General features: G+C 47.8%; 1 protein-coding gene across 1 annotated transcript in view; it reads right to left on the bottom strand.

The window, feature by feature from the left end:
- Window positions 1-87: 87 nt before the first annotated feature.
- abca2 (ATP-binding cassette, sub-family A (ABC1), member 2) overlaps window positions 88-25,754 on the bottom strand; it is a 54,579-nt gene continuing 28,912 nt past the window's right edge. The window contains exons 15-49 of the mRNA XM_084468697.1: window positions 25,244-25,346; window positions 24,688-24,802; window positions 23,535-23,725; window positions 22,465-22,615; window positions 21,555-21,759; window positions 20,586-20,750; window positions 19,913-20,093; window positions 19,502-19,714; window positions 18,717-18,913; window positions 17,947-18,120; window positions 17,293-17,471; window positions 15,979-16,099; window positions 13,436-13,750; window positions 12,600-12,821; window positions 12,167-12,269; window positions 11,192-11,535; window positions 9,447-9,660; window positions 9,120-9,225; window positions 8,593-8,704; window positions 8,381-8,441; window positions 7,895-8,069; window positions 7,459-7,574; window positions 6,848-6,995; window positions 6,242-6,365; window positions 5,238-5,370; window positions 4,801-4,921; window positions 4,294-4,472; window positions 3,892-4,033; window positions 3,479-3,613; window positions 2,932-3,035; window positions 2,674-2,766; window positions 1,865-1,967; window positions 1,182-1,319; window positions 884-1,093; window positions 88-407 (exon numbers count right to left, since the gene is read on the bottom strand). Of these exons, the coding sequence (XP_084324823.1) occupies window positions 372-407; window positions 884-1,093; window positions 1,182-1,319; window positions 1,865-1,967; window positions 2,674-2,766; window positions 2,932-3,035; window positions 3,479-3,613; window positions 3,892-4,033; window positions 4,294-4,472; window positions 4,801-4,921; window positions 5,238-5,370; window positions 6,242-6,365; window positions 6,848-6,995; window positions 7,459-7,574; window positions 7,895-8,069; window positions 8,381-8,441; window positions 8,593-8,704; window positions 9,120-9,225; window positions 9,447-9,660; window positions 11,192-11,535; window positions 12,167-12,269; window positions 12,600-12,821; window positions 13,436-13,750; window positions 15,979-16,099; window positions 17,293-17,471; window positions 17,947-18,120; window positions 18,717-18,913; window positions 19,502-19,714; window positions 19,913-20,093; window positions 20,586-20,750; window positions 21,555-21,759; window positions 22,465-22,615; window positions 23,535-23,725; window positions 24,688-24,802; window positions 25,244-25,346 (5,429 nt within the window). The 3' untranslated portion in view covers window positions 88-371. The remainder of the gene's footprint in view (window positions 408-883; window positions 1,094-1,181; window positions 1,320-1,864; window positions 1,968-2,673; window positions 2,767-2,931; window positions 3,036-3,478; window positions 3,614-3,891; window positions 4,034-4,293; window positions 4,473-4,800; window positions 4,922-5,237; window positions 5,371-6,241; window positions 6,366-6,847; window positions 6,996-7,458; window positions 7,575-7,894; window positions 8,070-8,380; window positions 8,442-8,592; window positions 8,705-9,119; window positions 9,226-9,446; window positions 9,661-11,191; window positions 11,536-12,166; window positions 12,270-12,599; window positions 12,822-13,435; window positions 13,751-15,978; window positions 16,100-17,292; window positions 17,472-17,946; window positions 18,121-18,716; window positions 18,914-19,501; window positions 19,715-19,912; window positions 20,094-20,585; window positions 20,751-21,554; window positions 21,760-22,464; window positions 22,616-23,534; window positions 23,726-24,687; window positions 24,803-25,243; window positions 25,347-25,754) is intronic.

Here is a 25,754-nt window from a genome sequence, read left to right as displayed (position 1 = left end):
TCTCTCTCTCTCTCTCTCTCTCTCTCTCTCTCTCTCTCTCTCTCTCTCTCTCTCTCTCTCTCTCTCTCTCTCTCTCTCTCTCCCTCCCTCCACTCTGGGGTGGTTACTGTGTTTCCGCGTGTCCGTGGGAGGCCTCATCAATATCTCAATACACTTCCTCGTCCCAGCGCCCAGCTGAGCGCTGGGACGCGGCGACGCGGTAGCGCTAGCGGGATGGCTGGCGTGCCACTCATCCGTTTTGGTCCTCTTCACGTAGGAGCGTGTGTTATTATTATTATTATTATGCTCCATCTTCTGGGTTGTGATAGTCGATGTACTTGCCTTGGTCCGTCTTTAACAGTTCTACGTTGTCTGGCTGGCGTCTCTTGGTTTCAACAGAGCGTGTCTGTGTTAAAGGACAGCTGCACCTGTATACGTGCGCGCACACGCACACACACACACACACACACACACACACACACACACACACACACACACACACACACACACACGTTATAGAGTGTAGACGTCTCACAAATCTGATTTTGGATTAATATCTAAAGTCTGAGGGCGGACAAATCTGCGTGAATGAATACGTTTGTCTTTCTTTCACTTCATACTTGTTGAGATGAACCATGTTGCTTGAGGAGGGGATCTGTGAGTGTGTTGCTTGCTATTAACAGTGAACACACGAACATTCGCTCGCAAATATTTTTTTGGGGTAGAAATTCACAGTAACGAAACAGGAAACAATGCAGTTTTGTGTATCCGGTGCAGGCTCTGTGCACCCTCCCTCCAGTTCTCCCCCTCGGTTCTGTCTAAGTTGACATCAGAAGTATATGGGCGCGATAGGAGAAATGAGCCCACAGGATGAACAGAAGGCCCCGTATCTGTTTTTTCTCACCCTCTCCTCCTCAAAGCTGATGAGTCCCTCATCATCGTCCGACTCCATCTCCTCCGGCTCCTCGCTGACCAGAGCGCTGAGCTCCGTGGTGGCTGGCCTGGCCCTCAGCAGGCTCAGGATGCACTGCAGTGGCGACCGTCCACCACCAGAGGGCGAGCTCTCCTGCTGATCCAGGTTGTCGCTCTGCTTCTTGGCAAAGTTCACAAACACCTAACAAGCAACAGAAAGAAAGGGAGTTCCTTTTTCCTATTTTTAAGTCACATTGGGGCGAAATGGTAAAAGTTGGTGTAGGACTCACGTTGTCCAGGGTGGTCTGGCTGACGGAGTAGTCCTCTATCCCCAGCACCTCCACCACCTGCTCCATCTTGCTGAACACCTGGGCGAGGGACAGGCGGTCCGACTGCAGCTGAAACTGCACCTTGGTGTGATGGCGCTCCTGGGGTGACAGCAGATTTCGAGGTACTTTAGTAACCCCAGATAGGAAATGAAGAAAACAAAGTGCAGTGGTAGTATAGCCTGGCTATTGCCAGACCAAGCTCAAATCGTAGATTGCACGTTGGTCTGGGGAGGCTGCTGTCATTTTCTTCAGCACAGGAGGCGTGATCAACGGGCCGTTCATCACGGGGCCGTTGGTCAACTGACTCTGTATGCATATGACTGCTTGCCGTCTCTTCCCTGCCGTCATTGTGTTAAACCAGCCAATAGCGCGCCAGGGGGAGAAACCAGCTTGGTGATTGGCTCCCGCAAAAACTTATCGGAAGCAGAAAGAAATGTATTGCTCTTCTCCTCAAAATTGAATTCAAATCGCCGGCAGAACGTGCTGGGGGTACCCAGTCTAGTGGTAGTATGCATTTTGGCCAGGTGAGCTGTACCGAGTGTGGTTTGATTATATCAGTGTAGCTGAACACACAAACAAACTAAATTGTGCATCATTTGACAATATGGACACAAACACACGTCAACACGTGTGTACCCCCTCACCTTGAGGACGGCCTCGGGGAAGTTCCTGTTGAAGAAGCGGACCACCTCCTTCACACTGGAGCTGCTCTTTGTCCTCACCGTGATCATGTAGCCGTCCCCAAACCTGACACACACACACACACACACACACACACACACACAGTAGCAAACAGTATGTCTCAAGCTCATTCCACTCAGGAGGTCTGGATTGGTCATGTGCTGTTATTGATATTACTTACTGATATATTACTGTTTTGATATTTTTACCTTAAGGCATAGCTGTCAAAGTGGGGGCCTAATCCGGCCCACAGTGCCCCCCTGGTAATATCTAATGTCTATCTGAACTTGCCCGCCAGTATATTGCATTTCAGCGTTAAGTGCGTCTTAGCGCATAAACCCTGGTGTGTCAACTCCGGCAGCCCGTAATCCCGTACCAACCCCCCCACCCCCCCGTCAACAACTCCGCCAGGCCGTAATTCCATACCAACCCCCGTCAACAATTCCACCCACGGACCCTGTTATAATGCAATGTCCCCAATGTGTAATGTAATCTAATTGGCCCGCGACTTTGTCCAAGATTTCAAATTTGGCCCACTGTATATTTGAGTTTGACACCCCTGCCTTAAGGTATCGATAAAGTGCTACTTACTTCTTACTTCTTATTTTATATACTTTACTACACAAGATACAACACCACAGGTCTGCTAGTATTCTGAATAAACACCCAGCCTAGGCTCAGTGTCTAACAGATATGGTAGGTTGGCTCCGCCCACACTGGCCCCTTCTTCACTGGCACCCCCCACACACGCCCCGCCCCCATGTGGTCTCACCTGTTCTTCAGGTGCTGGATGCTGCCCAGACACTTGAACCTGCCATTCACCATGATGCCCAGTCTGGTGCACAGAGCCTCACACTCCTCCATGCTAGGGAGGGGAGGGGGGGAAGAGAGAGAGAGAGAGAGAGAGAGAGAGAGAGAGAGAGAGAGAGAGAGAGAGAGAGAGAGAGAGAGAGAGAGATCAAGTATTTAAAGACACCCCAAAATGGTGCGAGCCGGAATGTCCATCACGTGCTCCAAGCGCCGGTCTCACCTGTGTGACGTCAGCACCACCGAGCGTCCCGTCTTGATGATGTCCAGGATGAGGTTCCAGAGGAAGCGGCGGGCCTTGGGGTCCATGCCGGTGGTGGGCTCGTCCTGCAGGACACACGGGGACAGAACCACACACACTAGTAGTGATGCTGATACGGCGCTATGTGTTGGCCTGCTGTCTGCTAAACGTGTTGTCACACAGTCATATGTACGGTCTATGTTGGTAGCCTCCAAAAAATGCAATATTTTAGATGTATTATATAAACTTTTTGATTATATAGTTAGTATAGTCTATATATATTTTATATATTTAGTTTTATAGTTTGTTTAAAGAGCATTGGCAGTCAGAGATATATAAATACTGTATATATATATTTCTACATAGTTTCTAGTTTGACATTAGCCTTCATTGATTTCGGATTTAATTGGGCTTGGTCCCTACCAGGAGGATGAGGGAGGGTTGACCAATCAGAACACAGTGAGTGTGGTCCCTATCAGGACAATGAGGGAGGGGTAACCAATCAGAGAACAGTGGGTGTGGTCCCTACCAGGAAGATGAGGGAGGGATAACCAATCAGAGCGATGGCGGTGGACAGCTTGCGTTTGTTACCACCACTGTAGGTTCCGGCCGGCTTGTCTGCGTAATGAGAAAGTTCTAGTTTATCTAGCGCCCACTGGACCACCTGTGGAGAGAGAGAGAGAGACACACACACACACACACACACACACACAGTCAGAGAATGACAAAACGATTGAGGTGAGTTGATGATGAATGAGTGAGTGTGAGTGAGAGTGTGCACACATGCTGGAGTGTATGAGTGAATGAGTGAATGCTCTAAGAGTGACTTCTACTAAGAGTACCTCAGTGAGAAAGTGAGTGTGTTCATGAGAGGCAAGTGAGAGTGATTTAATCAACGAGTGAATGAGGGACTGTTGGCCTGAGTGAGTGAGTGAGGCGGACCCGGTCCTGGTCCTTCCAGGAGATGCCGCGGAGGCGTGTGTAGAGCTCCAGGTGCTCCCGGGCCGTCAGGTCCTCAAACAGGGCGTCGAACTGGGGGCAGTACCCGATGGTCTGCTGCACCCGGAGCAGCTCCTTCAGGATACTGCACGCGCACACACACACGCACACACACACACACACAAATTCAAGTCATGACAGACTTGAACGGGATGCAAGCAGTGAAATTAAAGTGAACCAAAACTAAAAGTGACTAAATAAAAAAAACTAATAGTAATAATAATAAAATGCAACAAATACAACTATACAACTTGACACAAACAAATAACCTCGCTCCTATTCCTGAAGGTCAAATCATTCCGGAGTCCAGAGCGACACGCTGAAGCCAGCGTTCTCCCCACCCACCTGTTCCCGCTGACGAAGGCCTCCCCCCCCGTGGTGCTCTCGTCTCCGGTCAGCATCTTGAAGGTGCTGGTTTTCCCCGCTCCGTTGACCCCCAGCAGACCGAAGCACTCCCCCGGCCGCACCCCCAGACACAGCCGGTCCACCGCCAGGATGCGACCCATCTTCCGGGACTTGTACACCTAGAGAAGGGGGGGGGGGGGGGGGGGGGGTGGGGGGTGCTATTCTTTCGATGAGGTGGCTAAATGATGTGGCTTTAGGTATGTATATGTTGAGTAGTATGTCATTAGATATTACTCTATTGTAAATTGCAGTGTGATAGCAGTAGAGCTATACAGGGTTTGGGCTGCCCTCTAGTGGTCAAAGCACAGTGAATGGAGCTTTACAATTAAATGATATTTCATAGTAAAACACTACATTTATTCTAAATTAAAATGTAAAAATCCTACACAGACTAGCCAACAAACATATTTAGTTTCGGTTTCTGCTGAAATGTTCTGAAAAACTCACCTTTGTGAGGTTTTCGATTTTCAACATGTCACTGTCGGCGTCTCCACGCAGAACCCGCCTCCTCTCACATGCTACGTCTACGTCGTCATCATCGATTGGCTGACAGCTCACTGGCACCCGCCTATACCAGGAAGTAGTAGACACACAAATTGACTCTTTAAGATAAAGGGATCAAGCCCATAACGTGGGGGCATTATCCTAGGTGCTTAAAATGAAAAGCTATTCAGAGTCATAACTTAACGTTTGCTTAACCCTTAACCCTGCTGTGCAAGAACATATTTGTTCCTGTATATGTTGTACCCAACTTACTATGTAGTTACTATTTACTATTTTGGAATTTTGGCGATGATCTCAATAAATATTTTTAAAGCAATTGTGACCAAAAATATTTAAACCAAGATGGCCGCCTGGTGAACATTTCTTAATGACACACTTACGGAGGTTTTCGCAGGAAGTTGTACTGGCACAGGATGGTGATGAGGAAGCCCACAAAGCCTTCGATCGTCATGGCAACCAGCCCCCGTGTCACGATGTCCCACTCAAACGGAGACTTCATCTTGTCAAACTGACCTGGAGACAGGGCGTAACGAGAGGGTTTTAAACGACTTGTTTAACGAGATGCATAACGAGACACGGATTAGACTAGAAGCAATTACACAGAGAAGTGCTCATCACCCATCCGTGATAAGCCTCTTATGTTTGTTTTAAAGTTAACTTCATGAATTAATATAAAAAAAACATTATGGATAATGTTTTGATAGAAAATAGAAACTGAGAAGTAAACATATTCAACCTTGTTATAATATACAAAACTTTATATAACATTATGCAAAATTTGTCTGTAGTTAATAAAAAAATAAATACCAGCTTTAAAAATCCCCTAATTGCCTTGCACAGACTATTATCAGGTAATCCTATCCTATTATAAACCTTACATTAACCTTGTTTATATAATTACTAGTCAATCTAAAAGGAACTGTTTACATTCTCCTTGGACCTTCGGAGTTCAGATTTGCATTCCCACTGGAGCCACTGGAGTCTGATACTGAGGCCAGGCCAATCGACTGACTTCTTTGTTGTGTAGATTTGTTTAACTATTGCAGCCCTGTCTCTCAGACTTGCAGACATGTCCACTTACCCCATAGTGCATTGCAAATTAACTTGGCCTCTCCCGCCAATCCTAAATGCTCCAGAATGGTCACTCCCACTTACCTTTGTTAACTGTATATTCCCTACCCACAATGCAAACGTTTCCCTATAAGAATCTTGTTCACCCATTGTCTCACTGAATGTATCTTTGGTAACTTTGCTGCCTATACTTTCCCATGATCATGCTCTAATATTAAATCAAATATTTCGCTGGCCGACGTGTCCTAAAAAGACGTCATCAATAATTCATACTGTACGTTACTATAATCAATTGTTTCCAATCCCCGTTTACCTATCTTGGCGTAGTACTCGTTGATGTACTCGTTGTAAGCCATCTCCATGAGACCGTGACCCAGGTTGTAGTTGGGGAAGATGAGGAAGCATGACTTTAGGTAGCTGTTGACCCTCTTCAGGTCCTGGCAGACAACAACAACAGATGAGGAAACATGACTTTAGGTAGCTGTTGACCATCTTCAGGTCCTGGCAGACAACAACAACAGATGAGGAAACATGACTTTAGGTAGCTGTTGACCCTCTTCAGGTCCCGGCAGACAACAACAACAGATAAAGAAACATGAGTTTAGGTAGCTGTAGACTCTGTTGACGCTCTTGACATTCACATCCTTGGAGACACAAACGACAGAAAATGCTGATAATCTCCTCAGCATTTTGAGTAAGAAATAAATGGGAACCATAAATGTATAGTCAGCAACAAGGCTTTTTGACAACCAGCCGAAAGGTACTGGCTTCGATCCCAAACATCCAGCAATCCCTTAGTTTTTTTTTGGCGCTTTTATGTGAAACGTTTCAGTGAATTCTGAAATATGTCATTAAGGAGCCCGCTGGCAGTTAGGGCCTTTTGGATCAAAGCTTCTGTAATATGGTACAAGATGCTGACCTTGTCGTGCTCAAAGAGCTGCAGCAGGAAGGTGGCGACAGTGGCCGTGATGCCGATGAAGAGGTTGATGACGATGAGGAAGACGTAGGCCGTGCTGGGAACCTCAAACCAGAAGGAGGCCGGGTACATGATGGGTGTGATGGACCACCTGGATCAGTCCAACATGGGGCAGTCAGGTGAATTCACTGTTTCATCAACATATTTTTTATTCTTCTTTTTGGTCTTGTTTTGGCCATCTTCCACTTTTATCAATGTGGTAGCAATAATTGTATTTACCTTCCGAAATTTAAATCATGGCAAATCCTTGTTTTGTTCACCTTGTGAATATTTTCATATAATATTTTTTCGGACCACCTGAAGAATGGCAATTCATTTCAGGAAAAGACAATAAAGTAGTAGTGGTAACTTGTACTCCATTCGTTCAAACTGTTATTTCGTTGAGCAATAATATTTAGATTTTTTAGTAATTCCTCCATTCATCCAAGTGTTATCCCAGAGTCCTCTGTCAGCTGGGCGGCCTCTTCCCCCTCCCTTGGCTCAGATACACCACACGGATGTCACCAAGCTCCTGGTGGGTCCGACATGTGCAGACGTCCCCTCCTCTCACTCACCCGTAGAGCAGGAAGAGAGCGAGGACAGCAGGGAAGTTGGTGGGGGAGGTGTAGGCCGGCAGGTCGAACACAAACAGGATGAGCACACAGCAGGTGGCCGGAACCAGGTAGTTCATCTGGCAGCGAGACACAGACGGAAAGAAAGCACAGAGAGAGAGAGACAGAAAGAAAGAGAAACAGAGAAAGACATTTAATGTCAATGTCATTCATATATATATATATATTTTTAAAATGACTTTCCCCTAGATAAATTCTCTCTCTTGGTACATTAACTCGCCAGTAGTCTACTCGCATCTACTCGCCAGTACCCCTCTCTCTCTCTCCGTCCCTCCGTCCGTCCGTCCGTCCGTCCCTCCCTCCCTCACCATGTCCCAGATGGAGTTGACCCGCCAGTAGGTGTACCTCTCTCCATCCCCCACCCACCCCTTCCCCTCACCATGTCCCAGATGTAGTTGGCCAGCCAGTAGATGATGGGGTTGCAGCCACTGACGAACTGCAGGTGTTTGGCTTTGGTGGACTTCTCGGCCACGAGGAAGACCACAAAGCTGGCAGGCACGAAGGACATCGCGACAATGATGAAGATGGCGATCACTACGTCAGTGCCCTGCAGACTGGTGGTCATGACGACGATGTTTACGATGAGGGGAAGAGAGAGAGAGAGAGATATATATTGTTTTTCCTTGTTTCCTTATCGGCTTCCTGTACTCATAATATCAAAAACAGATCCTAACAGAAACACTCATGTCAGCCTGATCATTATTAACAAGATATTGTATAACATGAAAGTCTCAAGGTTTAGGAATTAGCCTGTCCCACTTAGTCTTTCAGAATTCAAAAAAACGTGTTCTTCCCACTCTGACTGGCTGTACAACTTTGTGACACAAACTAGAATAGAACAATTATTTAAAGCGGTGTAACCTACAGGTAGTCCAGAGAGAGGCTGGCACTGGTACGATTCATGGGATGGTTGGTCAGTGTTATTCCTAGAGAAACACACACACACACACACACACACACACACACACACACACACACACACACACACACACACAGTCACACACACACACAGTCAGTGTTTTGGATGGTTGCATCAAGGGCAAGGTGTCATGTAGTCAGGGAAACCTATATTCTTACCGTAGGCTGCAGGGTTGCCTTTGGACGGCGGTAGGTTGGCTCGTAGGATGGCGTTGTTGAGGACGTTGAGGTACGTGGGCATGCTGTGGTAGCCTTTGTTGTTGTACAACACCTGGAGACGGGGACGGGAAGGGGCGGTAAGAGGGAGGGGAACGCTGATGTTGATCATTTGGTCTGCTTAACCCTCTCACCTGAGCTGATCTGCTCGTTAACCCTCTCACCTGAGCTCTGTAGCTGTCACACCTGAGCTGAACTGCTCGTTAACCCTCTCACCTGAGCTGATCTGCTCGTTAACCCTCTCACCTGAGCTCTGTAGCTGTCACACCTGAGCTGAACTGCTCGTTAACCCTCTCACCTGAGCTGATCTGCTCGTTAACCCTCTCACCTGAGCTCTGTAGCTGTCACACCTGAGCTGAACTGCTCGTTAACCCTCTCACCTGAGCTGAGCTGCTCGTTAACCCTCTCACCTGAGCTGATCTGCTCGTTAACCCTCTCACCTGAGCTGAGCTGCTTGTTAACCCTCTCACCTGAGCTGATCTGCGTACTGCTATCTTCCGGACCATGGGCGGCGTCCTCCTCCCAAAGGATGCTGGGATGGATTTCTGTATGTTGCCCACCGTTAACCCGCCATATCTGTGGATGATGACATCATACATTCACAACACATATATTTACAATCCAAAAACTCTTTTCAGAGTTAAAAGAGTCAACAATAAGCACCAATTCTTTGAAGTATCTCAATCACACCGTTTCTAGGCTGTTATCACGCTGGAAATACATCCAAGGTCATCAGTACGAACTCCGTACACGTAACTATACGAGCACAAGAGATCCATGCCGCGGGGAGGCCCCACCTGTGAAGGCGCAGTCGGTCCGACGTGAAGAGGAGGTACTCGGACACGTTGCGTCCCGTGATGTCCACCAGGATGTCCCCGGTCACCACCTTCATGAGCGGGGGGCGGCCCCCCACCCCACTGGGGCAGGAGAAGCCCGTGCCCTGCATGGAGCAGGTGCAGCGCACCGGCTCGTGGATGGAGAGCGGCAGCGTGGGTGGAGATGTCACAGGCTCTGGATGTGGGATATGGGAGGTCAGGTTTAACACTTTGATCAAGGTTTTTGGACAGCTGGTAAACATTATCTTATATTAGGAGTAACTAGGAGTAATACAGAGCGACTTGTTAACTACAAGCCAAGAGGATTCCTTGACAATGCAAAAATAACATGCTCAATGCGCCGCAGAAAAATATTACAATTTCAGCTGATTAAGTCAATGCCATCAAAGTCTTAGATGAAAGTAAACCAAAGTAACTAATATCTGATGATTTTTGGGTAACAGTATAAGTGGAATAAACCACAACAGGTGTCCTTTTATTGGAAAATAATGTTCTTTGTCGGTGGGAAGCAACCTCTGCCTCACCTCAGTCATATCACCACCCCGTTCTAACATTATTATCCAATAGCCGGACCCCCCGCCGTGGTTTATTCCTTACTGAGCAGGGGTTCAGGAGCCTCCTGTTCGAGAGAGAGAGAGAGCCTTACCGGCTCCAGTCTTAAATTTCATATGCAAGGGATAGAATCCGGACCCATCTGAATGTGATCAGTTTGGGCTGGTTAACGACAACAGTCGAAATTAAGTGCTTGTCGTTAAATGCGTTACGCCCAGTCTTCCACAGTCGGTTAGGATTGGATAGGATTGTAAAAGCCTTCCAGTGTTCCCAGCTTTAGATGAGTTATGACAGCCATTGATCTGAATCGGTTTTCTTGTGCTGTGTAATCCAATGCAGGGTTATAGACTATTGGCCAGATTTGACTTTAGTAATTGATATTTCCTCCCACTATGTATAATAACACGTGACTCACAGCTCGCTAAATCGAAAAGGTTTGCTTTTTTTAGTAAATCGAAATAAATTGTTGTGGTAATCAAATCTACGTATTTTCAACCAACTGTTGCTTGAGCCAATATCAACAGAACACTATCAATTATTGTTGGCTTTTTTAGCACTTTTCTGACTTGAATCCTATTGGTTATTTGTGCGTCAATGCAATCTAAATGCTTTTTCCCTAGAAGGAAGGATCCTCCACTCTGCGTTCCTACACAAGGTGTTCTCCTTGATAATTAAGTGAGTTTTTCCTTACCCTTGAGAGGGCTGGGGTTAGGCAGTGTCATAGAATAAGGCCCGTAAAGCCCTTTGAGACTGTCCCTGGGATTAAGGGCTGCACAAATACAATTGACTCCAATGACATCTGAGCACCGGAGGTTGATTGTGGGAAAACCTTCTAGGAACTGGGGCTGCCAGATTTTGGAAAAAATCATAACCACGATTATTTTGGTCATTATTAAAATCCTGATTATTCAAACAATTATTTGTTTGAATAATGTTTGAAAACATGATGCATTTATTCATTATTTCTCTCCAAAAAAACACTTTGTAACTGAGATCTTTCAAATTGCCCCTTAAAAAAATGTTCAAATAGAAAATGTTCAGCTGTTCTATAAAACTTTTAAAGAATAAAATAAATCCACTTTATAAAAAAAAAAAAAATCTAAATCACGATCAAACTTTGATTAATTGCAGAACGCTGTCTGGCCGGGTCCTACCGTGGGCGGTGGTGGGCGTCGGCGGGGTGGTGAAGTTCCACACTCCGTCCTCGTCGAAGCGGGGGTCCGGGTCGTCGGAGGGCGCCGGCGAGGGCGGCGGGGGGACGAAGTTGGACAGCGGGACCCCCTGCGTGAAGGAGTCCAGACACATGGAGTCAAAGTAGCGGGCCGCCAGGGTCTTGGACTCGTTGGCGCTGGGGTTGAGGGTCTGGGCCAGCTGGTCCAGGGTGCTGTCCAGGGTGCTGTTGTGGGGCGTCTTGAGGACGCAGGTGGCGCCCACGCCCGACAGCAGTCGCAGCGTGTTGATGATCTTCTGGGGAGGGGCGTCGGAGGAGAGCTTGCTCCTGATAGGACGAAAGAAACCCAACCGTCCCCCGGAATTCAACAACCAATGTGTGTGATTCATATTTGTGTCAAGAAGCACCTATATGTGTTTTTTCAAAGATATGTACGCAACATGATAAACATTTAACAGAATGAATGCAAATAACTATATTTAACACATCAAATTAAAATATAACATATATATAACTTCACCTCCTAGCCTCCTAACATATCCACTTACCCAACCATAACTCTCCCTGCGAGTGCCTTCTATTTGAGGACGGCTATTTGATTACTAAGATAAGTCTCTATAAAGACAGGAAAGCCTGATTTTTTCCATCTGCTTTACTTTATCTCTCATGACATGTCTATGTACTGTTAATGTACTGGTCAATTAATCAACAAATGTTAATGTGTCATGAAGAGACAGTGGTTATGTGGTCATGATAAGATGGTGGGTAGGGTTTGACTCAGTTACTGAGTTAAAATGTTCTGGGTTTGATCCCGAATGTCTAATGTGTACCTGTGGACATCCTTGCGCCGGATAATCAAATTTAACCTAATGACTACTGTGTCTAAAGATTCACTGGGAATCTCTTTGGATAAACAGGCCAGCTAGATAAACTACACACAGCTAAAATCCACCCTGACCTGTGCTGGGGTCTGTCCTCGTTGGCGTAGGGGATGAAGTTCCCTCGGGGCTGAGTGTAGTTATGATACTGAGACGGAGAGAGGATCAGAGGGGGCAGGTCTCCTGGAAAACACAAGGAGATACCAGTGTGATATTATTATCGCATTTACATGACACACTAAGGTTACGATAGCTAGATAAAACCGACAGGCATGCGAGCACAGAATTAATTCACCCTCCCGCAGCTGCCCTAAACTCTGGAAGAAAACCCGCTTACATAACGACATTTCAGTGTTTACACGGCCGTCGGGGAACCTCATTATCTCAGTAACCAGATTACGGTTGGCTTTCCCTTGCGGATTTAAAACATAATGATCAACACAACCAATGGCGCGGCGGCGGCGGCGGCGGCCTCATTGCCAGACGCGGTCGGTCGCTGCCTGCGGAACCCACCGATGGCGGGGACGGAGAGCGCCACGGTCATGGCCACGCAGACGAAGAAGGCGGGCAGGAGGATCTGGGAGAAGAGGCCCTTGGTGTTCCTCTTGGCGCAGTGGAACCGCTTGACGATGAGGCCGTGGAACTGGCGGAGCCGGAGCCACCAGCCCTCCAGCTTCACGCCGCCCTGCCCCTCGGAGAGCTCCTCCTCCGGGGACAGCAGGCTCTTGGCGTCCCCTGGGGGGTGGGAAGGGTTTTTTTAGAAATACATTATGTATTACGGAAATATAGGTTTCACCATTTTCTGTGTGTGTGTGTGTGTGTGTGTGTGTGTGTGTGTGTGTGTGTGTGACACAGTGAGTGTGCCTGTTTTTTTTATTTGACATATATATGTTTAAACATATGCAGTTTTATTTATTTTTTGTATTACGGTTTCCATACTTTTGCGTTTCTACTTAAATATTACATATTTCTGTTCTCTAATATCACCAGCAGAGTCATTTTTTGACAATTTCCCACAGGATCAATAAAGTAATCTGAATCTGAAAGCAACAGTCAGTGATCACAAGTCTCCCTCACTCTCCCCCTCCCCCCCCTCACTCTCTCCCTCCCCCTCACTCTCCCCCCTCCCCCCCCTCACTCTCTCCCTCCCTCCCCCTCCCTCTCTCCCTCCCTTAAAGGTGACATGTTACACCACCAGGTGTGAGTGTGATAAGCCTTAACAAGCCGGTTTTGAAAATCTGCCTCTTCTCACACTCACACCTGCTGGTCTAATGTGTCACCTTTAACGCTCTCTCCCCAACGGCCCTCGCTCCCGTCCCGCCCGTCCCGCCCGTCCCCCACTCCCTCACCTCTCAGGCCGGCTGAGTCTCCTTCCCGGGGCTCATCAAACAGGGGGCAGTAGTCTCCGTAGAAGTCCGTGTACAGCCCCCCCTCGTCCCCCCGCACCGAGCCCACTGACGAGGACGAGGACCTAAGGGAGGCCTGGCTGGGGCTCATCCGGGAGCCGTTCGCCAGGTTGGTCAGCTCCACCTCCCGCCTCTCGCCTGCCGGCGCCGGGGGGCCCGTCTCACCGCCTGGCGGGGGTGACGTCGGCCCCCCGGGCCCCTCTACCGAGACCACCCCCGGCTTCCCCGTGGAGCTGCCCCCGGGGGAGTCCTTAATGTCTTCAGATGCGGAAAACAAACCAAGAGAAACCGATTTAATCTTTGAGCGAAGCGGGGTACTTGAAGACTCCAGCTTAAATGAAACCCTTTTAAAAGGCTGACTATAATGAAGTTTCATTTTAGTTTTTTATGGACCAATTATTCTCAATAAACTACAGAAAATGGCTGAGCAGCATCTCTACAAAAAAAGTACCCAGAAAAATGCTCTTCTAGTGGTTTGTTTTGTGCCACCGTTGTACGTCTGCCCATTCGTAATGATGTGGGGCCTGTGAAGCCCTTTCAGACTGTTACTGTCAAATAATAAAACTTGAAATTGACCGTTGTCCTGAAAGTTCAGTCAGGTTGAAAACTTCAGTGGCAAATCATTTACAAATAAATGAGACTACTTCGTCTTGGTTCTTTAGTGGTGAATCAAATTCATACAATTAGTAATGTATTGTTATTTCACAATATTTTAAAAGACAGATGGGTTATTAATGCCACAGTGCAACAGTTGGGCTGAATGTGAATACGATACAACTTTATTAATCCCCCGTAGGAGAAATTAGTTTGAATCTAGTACATAGTGAGGTGGTGTCCTGCTACATAGTGAGGTGGTGGTCTGCTACATAGTGAGGTGGTGGTCTTTTACATAGTGAGGTGGTGTGCTACATAGTGAGGTGGTTGTCTGCTACATAGTGAGGTAGTGGTCATTGTTGCCAGATTGGGCCAGATTTCCCAGCCAACCCTGGCTGCAGCGCGCAGCCAGGATTGTCACATTGGCTGGGAAATCTGGCCCAATCTGGCAACACTGGTGGTGGTCTGCTACATAGTGAGGTGGTCTGCTACATAGTGAGGTGGTGGTCTGCTACATAGTAAGGTGGTCTGCTACATAGTGAGGTGGCGGCCTGCTACATAGTGAGGTGGTGGTCTGCTACATAGTGAGGTGACGGCCTGCTACATAGTGAGGTGGTCTGCTACATAGTGAGGTGGCGGCCTGCTACATAGTGAGGTGGTCTGCTACATAGTGAGGTGACGGCCTGCTACATAGTGAGGTTACGGCCTGCTACATAGTGAGGTGGTGGTCTGCTACATAGTGAGGTGGCGGCCTGCTACATAGTGAGGTGGTGGTCTGCTACATAGTGAGGTAGTGGTCATTGTTGCCAGATTGGGCCAGATTTCCCAGCCAACCCTGGCTGCAGCGCGCAGCCAGGATTGTCACATTGGCTGGGAAATCTGGCCCAATCTGGCAACACTGGTGGTGGTCTGCTACATAGTGAGGTGGTCTGCTACATAGTGAGGTGGTGGTCTGCTACATAGTAAGGTGGTCTGCTACATAGTGAGGTGGCGGCCTGCTACATAGTGAGGTGGTGGTCTGCTACATAGTGAGGTGACGGCCTGCTACATAGTGAGGTGGTCTGCTACATAGTGAGGTGGCGGCCTGCTACATAGTGAGGTGGTCTGCTACATAGTGAGGTGACGGCCTGCTACATAGTGAGGTTACGGCCTGCTACATAGTGAGGTGGTGGTCTGCTACATAGTGAGGTGGCGGCCTGCTACATAGTGAGGTGGTGGTCTGCTACATAGTGAGGTGACGGCCTGCTACATAGTGAGGTGGTCTGCTACATAGTGAGGTGGCGGCCTGCTACATAGTGAGGTGGTCTGCTACATAGTGAGGTGGTGGTCTGCTACATAGTGAGGTGGCGGCCTGCTACATAGTGAGGTGGTGGTCTGCTACATAGTGAGGTGGTGGTCTGCTACATAGTGAGGTGGTGGTCTGCTACATAGTGAGGTGGTCTGCTACATAGTGAGGTGGTGGTCTGCTACATAGTGAGGTGACGGCCTGCTACATAGTGAGGTTACGGCCTGCTACATAGTGAGGTGGCGGCCTGCTACATAGTGAGGTGGCGGCCTGCTACATAGTGAGGTGGTGGTCTGCTACATAGTGAGGTGACGGCCTGCTACATAGTGAGGTGGTCTGCTACATAGTGAGGTGGCGGCCTGCTACATAGTGAGGTGGTCTGCTACATAGTGAGGTGGCGGCCTGCTACATAGTGAGGTGGTGGTCTGCTACATAGTGAGGTGGTCTGCTACATAGTGAGGTGGCGGCCTGCTACATAGTGAGGTGGTCTGCTACATAGTGAGGTGGCGGCCTGCTACATAGTGAGGTGGTGGTCTGCTACATAGTGAGGTGGTCTGCTACATAGTGAGGTGGTGGTCTGCTACAGCTTTGGGGTGGGTGGTCTCACCAGCGTCGCTGTTCTCCAGGGACTGGTCCTCCTCAGACACCTTGAGGAACACCTCCTCCAGGGTGGTGTCCATCACCCCGAAGCTGGTCAGGGCCAGGCTGTCCAGGCTCTGCTCCAGCGCCTGCAGGGGAGCGACAGGACCGCACAGGTTACAACACAACCTGGGTGGTACTTACTGCACACTTGTCCCCCCGCTGAGTGGCTCCTCCTGGTTATAATGCAGTCAAGAGTTCACCGGAACTCTGTGTAGAACTAGCATTATCCATTGACATATTGATGATACTTGATATTCTAAGACGTTTGATTCCCACCTGCCAGAGGGGTAGAATTATGCTTGTTTATGACACAGCTTTGTTGAATACTTGATTCTGAATGGTCGACGATGGAAATCAGTGGCCTGTCATTTCTGAATGGCAGACCGCTGCTATGACTTTTTAGCATAAGCAATAATAAAAAATATTATTAACATGTATGAAGTGGGATAATGTACGGCAAGCCTGTCATTATCGTGATATAAAGCCCTTCAGGGTTATTCATGCATCACCATGTCAGGGTTTACCTTGCGATAATGACCGGCTTGCTGTTCATTATCCCTAACATATCAGCTGTATGTATATATATTAGGGATGTGAATAACTCAAAATTTTCATGGTTGAATAATCAATGGGTGGTATGAACGAATAATCGATTATTCGATGTGTGCCGACATTCACAAAGGCAGCCATGGATCGGCAAGAAATCACTTAATATCTTAAACGCAAAAAAACAAACTTTAACAGTGATCAGTGTTTGTGTTATATGCATATATATTAATATTTATGCTTGTGTATTGTGTATATTGTTTTTCTGTACATGATTAACAATAATAAAAAATGTTAACGGTCCAAATGTTAAAAATCGGCTTTGACCCTCAGGAACGAATGATCGAATAATCTAATATTCTGACCCATCCCTAATATATATATATATAAAAAAAGGTTGATTATTTTGGCGAGAACTGTTGTAGTAGTACAAGTCACTGAGGACAGAAAGTCTGCATTCCAAGCTGAGCTCATTAACATGATGATATATTTGTGCCCGCAACTCACAGAGGAGATGACATTCTTGCCCATTGGGCCTACAACCTTGGGACCGGGTCGGGGGTCGATATTCAGACTCCCGTCATCTTCTCATTTCGTCTCTTACCGCCAAGTACTCAGCTGAACGTGGACTGCTTATTTGTTAGTAGTAGGGTTAGAGTAACGTCGCGCTGCTTCTGTGAGTTTGATATGTCTGGCCGTGGTATGCAGGGGGTGGTACCGTCCGTCCCCGTACCTGGAAGAGGCGTTCAAAGCAGCCTTTCTTGACGGCATCGGACGGCAGCACATAGGACAGCTCCGTGTTGGAGTTGGACATCAGCTGGCAGGACGCCACGAACTGGCGGATGAACTGGGTGACGCGGGCCTCGGAGCACGGGGACAGAGGGGATGGCGGCTGGGGAGGAGGCCCCTGGTCTGGGGGTGGAGGGGGGGGGGGGGGGTGGAGGAGGCAGATGGGAAGGCAGGTCAGGAGGTCACAGTGATGGAGGAAGGAGGAGGAGGAGAAGAGGAAGGAGGAGAAGAAGAACAACAACAAGAAGGACAAGACGACAAAGACCAACAAGAGGCAGAAGAAGATGAAGAAAAAGATGATGAAGATGACGAAGATGACAAAGACGATGATGAATGATAAAAGAAGGGAAAAGGGGAAAAGCAGTGGAATGAAGACGAAGATGAGGAGGGGAGAACAAGTGTGACAGTCAAAGCTGTTCACCGTTAAACTAGTTTCACGCGGAAACATTTGGAAACACATGGCTTAGCTAGTCACACACCTTAATCAATATGGTTGTTCTCTTCATAACAGCGGTTCTCCTCATTAAAAATGGATCATAAAAGTAAAATGTTCAAAGAAACGTATGTCCGTATCCACCCCCCAAACACACACACACACCTGTTCCCTCGCTCTGCTTCTTGACCAGCGTGAGCTTGTATCCGTCGCCGTACGTGCTCTTGAGGAAGAGCGGCGAGCCGCAGCACTTGAGCTTCCCGTGGGAGATGATAGCGATGCGGTCTCCGAGGAGGTCGGCCTCGTCCATGTGGTGCGTGGACAGCAGGATGGTTCGCCCTGGCGCCCACAAACACAGAACCATGGTCAGGGATAGGGTGGTTCAAACCTCGATGTCCACAGTCTAACCTGTTGGGCATCCTGGAGCCAGGTGGTCCCCTAGCGCCATACCTGCTCCCGAATGACCTGTATCTAAAATAAAACGCTTTGGATAAAAAACTCCCCGCCTTCTGAATAACTAAATGTAAATATGTTGCCTGGTTCCACCTGATGCCACAAAATGATTCTCTAGGATGCTCCTTTTGGGACATCAGATTGACCCAGGTTCAGGACCAGGTCCCAGACTACATACCCTGTTTATACTGGAGGACCAGGTCCCAGACTACACACCCTGTTTATACTGGAGGACCAGGTCCCAGACTACACACCCTGTTTATACTGGAGGACCAGGTCCCAGACTACACACCCTGTTTATACTGGAGGACCAGGTCCCAGACTACACACCCTGTTTATACTGGAGGACCAGGTCCCAGACTACACACCCTGTTTATACTGGAGGACCAGGTCCCAGACTACACACCCTGTTAGTACTGGAGGACCAGGTCCCAGACTACACACCCTGTTTATACTGGAGGACCAGGTCCCAGACTACGCACCCTGTTTGTACTTGAGGATGAGGTCCCAGATGGCGCGGCGGGCGTAGGGGTCGACGCCGGCGGTGGGTTCGTCCAGGATGACGGCGCGGGACCCGCCCACGAAGGCGATGGCGACGGACAGCTTCCTCTTCATCCCCCCAGAGAGCGTCTGGACCAGGCTGTGGCGCTTGTTGGACAACTCCAGGTCCAGGATCATCCTGGGCGCGCACACGCACACACACACACACACACACACACACACACACACACACACACACACACACACACACACACACACACACACAGTGTGTTTGAATATTTGTTCATATGTGTGCCTGTCTACATGCATGCCCACTGTGTGTTTGTGCGTGCGTGTGCGCGTGCATGCGTGCGTGAGTGTTAAAGTGAAAGTATACTACTCTGTATCCGTAATCCATAATATATAATAAAAAATATGTGAAAAAATATGTGATAAAATAAAATAAACAATAGAAACAAACAAACAATAGATAAGAGCCTATGTGATTACATTTGTGTCGCGGTTATGAGGGGGTCCTGGAAAAAAAATTCTGCCCTATGAGGGGTCCCTGGCCCCATATAGTTAGTGAGAAGGCCACAGGCCTTAGTGAGAAGGCCTGTGTTAGTGGACCAATCACAGCCCTGGCCGTCTCCGTCCGTCTCCGTCCGTCTCTGGATGCGCACGTAAAGCCATGGAGAAGGTCTCCGACAGGCTCTCTACAGCACTTTACAGAGTAGTATAAATCCACCTTTAGTGTGTGTGTCTGGGTGTGCTTTTTAACTCCTACTTGTCCATCTCCTTGCGTATGTCCTCCTCCTTCATGCCCTTGAGGCGGGAGTAGAACCAGAGGTGCTCCTCTACGCTCAGCTTGTCGAACAGGACGTTGTGCTGCGGGCACATGCCCAGGTTCTGGCGAATCAGCTCCATCTCCGTGCGGATGTCGTGACCATATATGGTGGCAGAGCCGGAGGTGGGCGGGAACAGGCCGGTCAGGATGGACCTATCAAAAGGAGGAAATAGGTATCACAGAGGAACAGTGTGTGTGTGTGTGTGTGTTTTTTAAGTACACACACACACACACACACACACACACACACACACACACACACACACACACACACACACACACACACACACACACACACACACACACACACACACACACACACACACACACACACACGTCTCTGCCCCTTACATCGTGGTGGTCTTGCCGGCTCCGTTGTGGCCCAGGAAGGACATGACGTGGTTCTCGTGGAGGTTGAGGCTCAGCTTGTCCAGGGCCAGCTTGCTGCCCATCTTGTACACCTTGGTGAGCTTGTCGATACACACCACCACGGGCAGGTGGCTGGGCTCCTCCTCGATGCCCCGCTGCTCCTCTAGGGGCCACAGGTCAGAGGTCACAGGTCAACAGGTTACAGGGGAGAGAATGAAGGGGGGGGGGGGGAGGTAAAAAGTTCAGTCAAAATTAATTTAGAGCACTTTTGTTGGTAAATGCAGTCAAACGGGCTTAACTAGTCATACAAAACGCTGGTAAGGACGAGAACTTAAACCTTAATACGCGTCTTTAAACAACGTAGTGGTATCGTTTTCAAAGAGCTTCTGTGCAGGATACACTGATGTACGTATATCCTCGCTTGAGGAGAAATCTCTGGCTTAATGTGTATGAGTAATACTGGAGATTTTGGAGACGAGGGGCAGCAGAATCGATATAGTCTCATTCTCTAGAAAATCATTACTCTATAGCATTTCCAGAAGGACATTTGTCGATTTTGGACGCGAGGGAGATCGAGCATAATCGCTGTAGAATGACGATTGGAACGCAGCCGTAGCTCTGGCGGAGTGTGTGCTCTGGTCAGCGGGCTCCTTACCGGACCTCCTGTGCTCCATGGCACACGCCTGGTCCTCTTCCATGACACTCAGCCTGGAGGCCCCGCCCCCACACCACGGCCAATCCCAGGTCTCCACTCGCCCGCTGCCCAGCCAATAGGACTTCTGCAGGGGGAAGTACCATGGGCGGGGCAGTCCGTACATCCCTACAGAGAGAGACCATGACCACACCATGGATTTATTCTACATGAATAGATATGCACTTTAGACAGCCACATAACCCTTCACTTTTATGATGGTATCTAAGTAACACAAGAAACTATTCTGAATTCTGAAGTGAAAGCGGAATCGTCCACCTTTTCCTAAATCGAGTGGGCTCAGACGCTGGTGCTAATTCTGGTGGAATGAAAGACAACCAGGGTAGGTAGTAGCTAATGTGTCTGTAGTATACCTAGCACTGGCACTGGCACTCTCTGGGGGGGCACAAGGTTTCTTGCACCATTTTTGAATAAAAAAAATACAATTGTAAAATAAATACAATCATTTTTTGAAGTTGCGAGTTTTTGAAATTATTGGAAGCGAGTCGAGCTGACCTCGCCTGCCGTACCGTATATGTACTGTACTGTATATTGGTGAAACACAACACTGCCAATGTGGCAGTTCCATGCGCAACAGGGATTTCTAAAGGTTACTGTAGTGGCGGCGACTAGCGTCAGGAGCAACATCACTACGGTAGAGCTAAGAAGGTTCTATGAGCGCTTCAGACCAACCTTACCAACTAACGACGTACGAAAGATATTTGTAGCAAAGAACGTTTCGGGAAACACAAATGATGTTAAGGTAGAACTTAAGGTAGAGGTTACGAATTACATAGCGTTAAGAAGGCTTTAAGAAGGTTTGATTCTGTTGTGACAGAAGGTAACCCTAACCCTAACCCTAACCCTAACCCTAACATTCGTTTTTTTATATACCTTTATATATATTTTTTAATATACCGTTTTTTTATATACCTGGGTGCACAGCCTCAATGTACCAGGTGAGCACTCCATAGAGGCAGGCGTCCACGATGAGCATCATCATGGAAAGGCCTAGATTGAAGTCATCCCCCTCCACCGGGGACTGGCGGATGGTCTTCCACTGGATGCCCACCCCGGACACCTCATACAGGGCAAAGTACTTGGATCCCAGGCCGAACGCCGTGGTGGACATCAGGGACTGGAGAGGGGAGGAGGGGAAGAGAGGCACTCATCAGGTTAATCATGAATTTTCCTGGGATCCAGCAGTCCTACTATGTTATAGCAGAGCTTCTGATCCAGCAGTCCTACTATGTTGTAGCAGAACTTCTGATCCAGCAGTCCTACTATGTTGTAGCAGAACTTCTGATCCAGCAGTCCTACTATGTTGTAGCAGAACTTCTGATCCAGCAGTCCTACTATGTTGTAGCAGAACTTCTGATCCAGCAGTCCTACTTTTATAGCAGAACTTCTGATCAAGCATTTCTACTATGTTATAGCAGAAATGATGATCCAGTGGTGCAACTATGGTGATCAATCAATCTTTCCCCAATTTGTCAATATGTCATGCTATGGTTGTTTTGATCAATACATAATAATGCTTAATAATAACACCTTCTACCAACATGAAAAAGCTTACAAACATGCTCAAGTTCATGAATTTTAACCATTATATACACAAACCCTGACACCCACAAATGGCTACAGGTGCACAGAGGGCCACTGTTTTATTATTAGTTTTTAGTTTTTCCTTACTTTTGGCATTTTTAAATTATGTATTTTTAATAACTATCAAACTTAAATTTAATAACTACTGTTCCTTAATATTATGAGGCAGAAATAGCCAGCAGAGGTAAAGGAGGCGGTGATGGGGGGGCTAGGGACGTGGGGTTGAAGGCGTCCTTACTGCGATGCACTTCTCAAAGGCGGTGATCTTGTCGTGGGCCACCTCCTCCCTGATGGCCACGTACATGTAGGGCACGTAGCTCAGGAAGTAGACGATGCCTCCGCACGCAGACGCCAGCTTAGCCTTGGAGTAGATCACAGACACCAGGAAACTACCGGCGGACAGACAGGCAGGGGGACAGAGACAGGCAGAGAGACAGAGACAGGCAGGGAGACCGATAATGAAGACCAACAAATCAATCGCCACACAACAGACAAACAAGCATAAAAAAAAACGGTATCTAAACAATGTATCTAAACTCATGTTTAGTTACACTGTCAGGGGATATTGAGTATAGTATCCAAAAGTTGAATCACTAACTATTATATACAGTGTATATATATATATATATATATATATATATATATATATATATCTCCATACATACACACATACATACATACATTATTATTTAAACCAAAACAGCCCTCTTTGTTAATGCTTCACACCAGAAGGGCTTCCAGAAACAATACACCGTACAACGCTGTAAGCTCTAAACTCCTGGAGTCAACATCTTTTCAACCAGCTGGAGCTCTACTGTGGCCCGCTGTGACTTCGCGCCAGACAAAACGGAGGCCACTTCCGTCGCTTAGCAACTGAATTCGACCTGTTTCTACCCACACACGCTAGGGTTAACATGTGAACCACCTCTTGTCCAATCGGCTTTCCTCTTTTTGAAGGCACAACTTTGTTAGGTTTGATTCTGTTGTGACAGAAGGTAGGAAGGGGCCAGGGCTTAGGCCATCTTGCTTTAGGATGCCTACAGGTAGACTGAGGATATTGGGGATCGAACCCAGAATGGGCTAGGATTCACCTAACCACTACTATATCCTCCATTACTCAGAGATCAAATCCGTTAAATTGTTAATCAACCTGGATAGATAAAGGTTTAAAAGGTTTTTAGTTGATGTAAAGCAAGCTATTTGTAGTTTTGTGTTGATGTTGTACAGACAAACAAACCGCATTATGCGCAGGGTGTAAGACTTAACCACACCTACTTTGGTGCATGGGGGGCGGGGCCAAGCGCTCACCAGAACATGATGGTTGCCACGGCGTAGATGGTGAGGAAGAGCCAGATGATGAAGGGGTCGCTATGCAGAAGCACGCGGCCGTACTTCAGGATGGCGGTCAGCGCCGTCACAGAGATGGACAGCTGGACGAAGCCGGTGATGAACCAGGCCACCCAGTGCACCGCGTTGTTCAGACCCATCATCTTCATCACCTTCAGGGAGATAAGAAGACCTTTAAGCCACTGTTACATCTTCATCACCTTCATACCCTTCAGGAAGATGTGACGACTTCAACTACGGTAAATCAATAAAGTAACTAAAAAACTAAAGATGCAAAAAATTGTAGGAATGTATCCATATATGCAGAATGGCTCCATGACAGTGGTAAAGAATGAATATTAAACAGCAAACACCAATAGGCTAAATAAATAACATAAATATTATACACAGAAAAACCTAAATTAAAACGTAAGAGGGCAACGTGAGAAGGCAGTGGAGTGAGACATTTCTGTGCTACAGGTTGAAGTCTCAGAACACAGGACGCTGTCATGTTCGTGCCAGTCAGACAGATAGGATGACAGGTGATGCTGACAGACGGGTACCGGTGACCCTGCGTCTCTGAACTCTCGTAGACCGACCACAGGACAGAATGACACACACACACCAGACAGAAAGGCAGGTAGAACAAGCAACAGTCAGCCAGGCACACAGGCAGACAGAGGACCTTGTGTATGTGACCTCTTTCAGGAGGCAGACAGATAGATGGATAGACGCACACACACAGAGGAACCTGTATATTTGACCTCTTTCAGGAGGCGGACAGACAGACAGACAGAGGACCATGTACATCTGACCTCTTTGAGGAGGCAGACAGACAGACAGACAGACAGAGGACCCTTTGTATCTGACCTCTTTGAGGAGACAGACAGGCAGGCAGACAGACAGACAGACCCTGTGTATCTGACCTCTTTGAGGAAGCAGACAGACAGACAGGACAGGACCCTGTGTATCTGACCTCTTTGAGGTGGCAGACAGACAGACAGACAGACAGTGGACCCTGTGTATCTGACCTCTTTGAGGAAGCAGACAGACAGGCAGAGAGGCAGACAGTGGACACTGTGTATTTCAGGAGGCAGACAGACAGACAGACAGGACAGGACCCTGTGTATCTGACCTCTTTGAGGCGGTGCTCCTTCTCAGCGACGATGTGTTGGATCATCATGGCGACGGAGTACACCCAGGAGATCACCATGCACAGAGGCATCATGTGCTCGATGACAAACAGAAAACTGCAAGACACACACAAACAAGTACACGCCAACATCAGCGTCCGGACATGACCTTGTCCATCCCAACCTCAACAGTGAGAGTGACAGATGCTGCTTCTCCCGATACTGTCACCCTACTCTTAAAAGGCTGCAATTCAATCGAATTCCAATTCAAAAAAATGTCTCCCCGAGGGGCCATTCCTAAAAGCTGACAGGCATAGTAGAGGACACACAAACAGGACATATAAGACAATACATGATAGACAGAGAGTGGCTGCGTGGCAGAGACGGAGACAAGTTCAACACACAACAGTGACCATACATAAAAGTCGCAGTGATTAACTACTTATAAACTACAACTAAATTCCCAATTCATTCACTCTTCTCTGATAAAACTAGAACTAAACTCACAATACAGTCACTCTACTCAGCACCACAGGTGTAATGGATGGAGGTTCTTACTCGTCGCGGGTGTAGCATGGGTATGGGAACATCTGGACGTAGTTCCCCGGCTCCACCACGTCATGACCCACAAACGTGTTGATGATCGCTCTCTCCATCATGTCTGAGAGAGAGAGAGAGAGAGAGAGAGAGAGAGAGAGAGAGAGAGAGAGAGAGAGAGAGAGAGAGAGAGAGAAAAGAAAGAAAGAGAGAGAACATTTACAATCTGTTACTTTTATGATCGATAGGGGGAGTGAAATATATAACCCCAAAGTCAAAGGTTGTATGGCTCTATCCATCATGTTTAAGATGGAGGGATGGTGAGAGGCGAGAGAGAAGAGACGAAGAGAGAGAGAAAACAACATGCTTACATTCACAATCTATTACATTTGTGATATTGATAGGGGAAGCGGTCGAATTGAGAGGGGGTCAAAGGTTACTACGGCTCGCTCCATTATCTGTGGGCTGAAGGGATGGAGGCAGCCGGAGAGAGGGAGACGGGGGAGAGAGCGAGAGACCGAGAACATTCACA

The sequence above is a fragment of the Micromesistius poutassou genome, assembly GCF_964030765.1.
Source record: "Micromesistius poutassou genome assembly, chromosome: 5".
Classification (NCBI taxonomy): Eukaryota; Metazoa; Chordata; class Actinopteri; order Gadiformes; family Gadidae; genus Micromesistius; species Micromesistius poutassou.
This window is presented reverse-complemented; position numbering and strand designations above follow the sequence as displayed.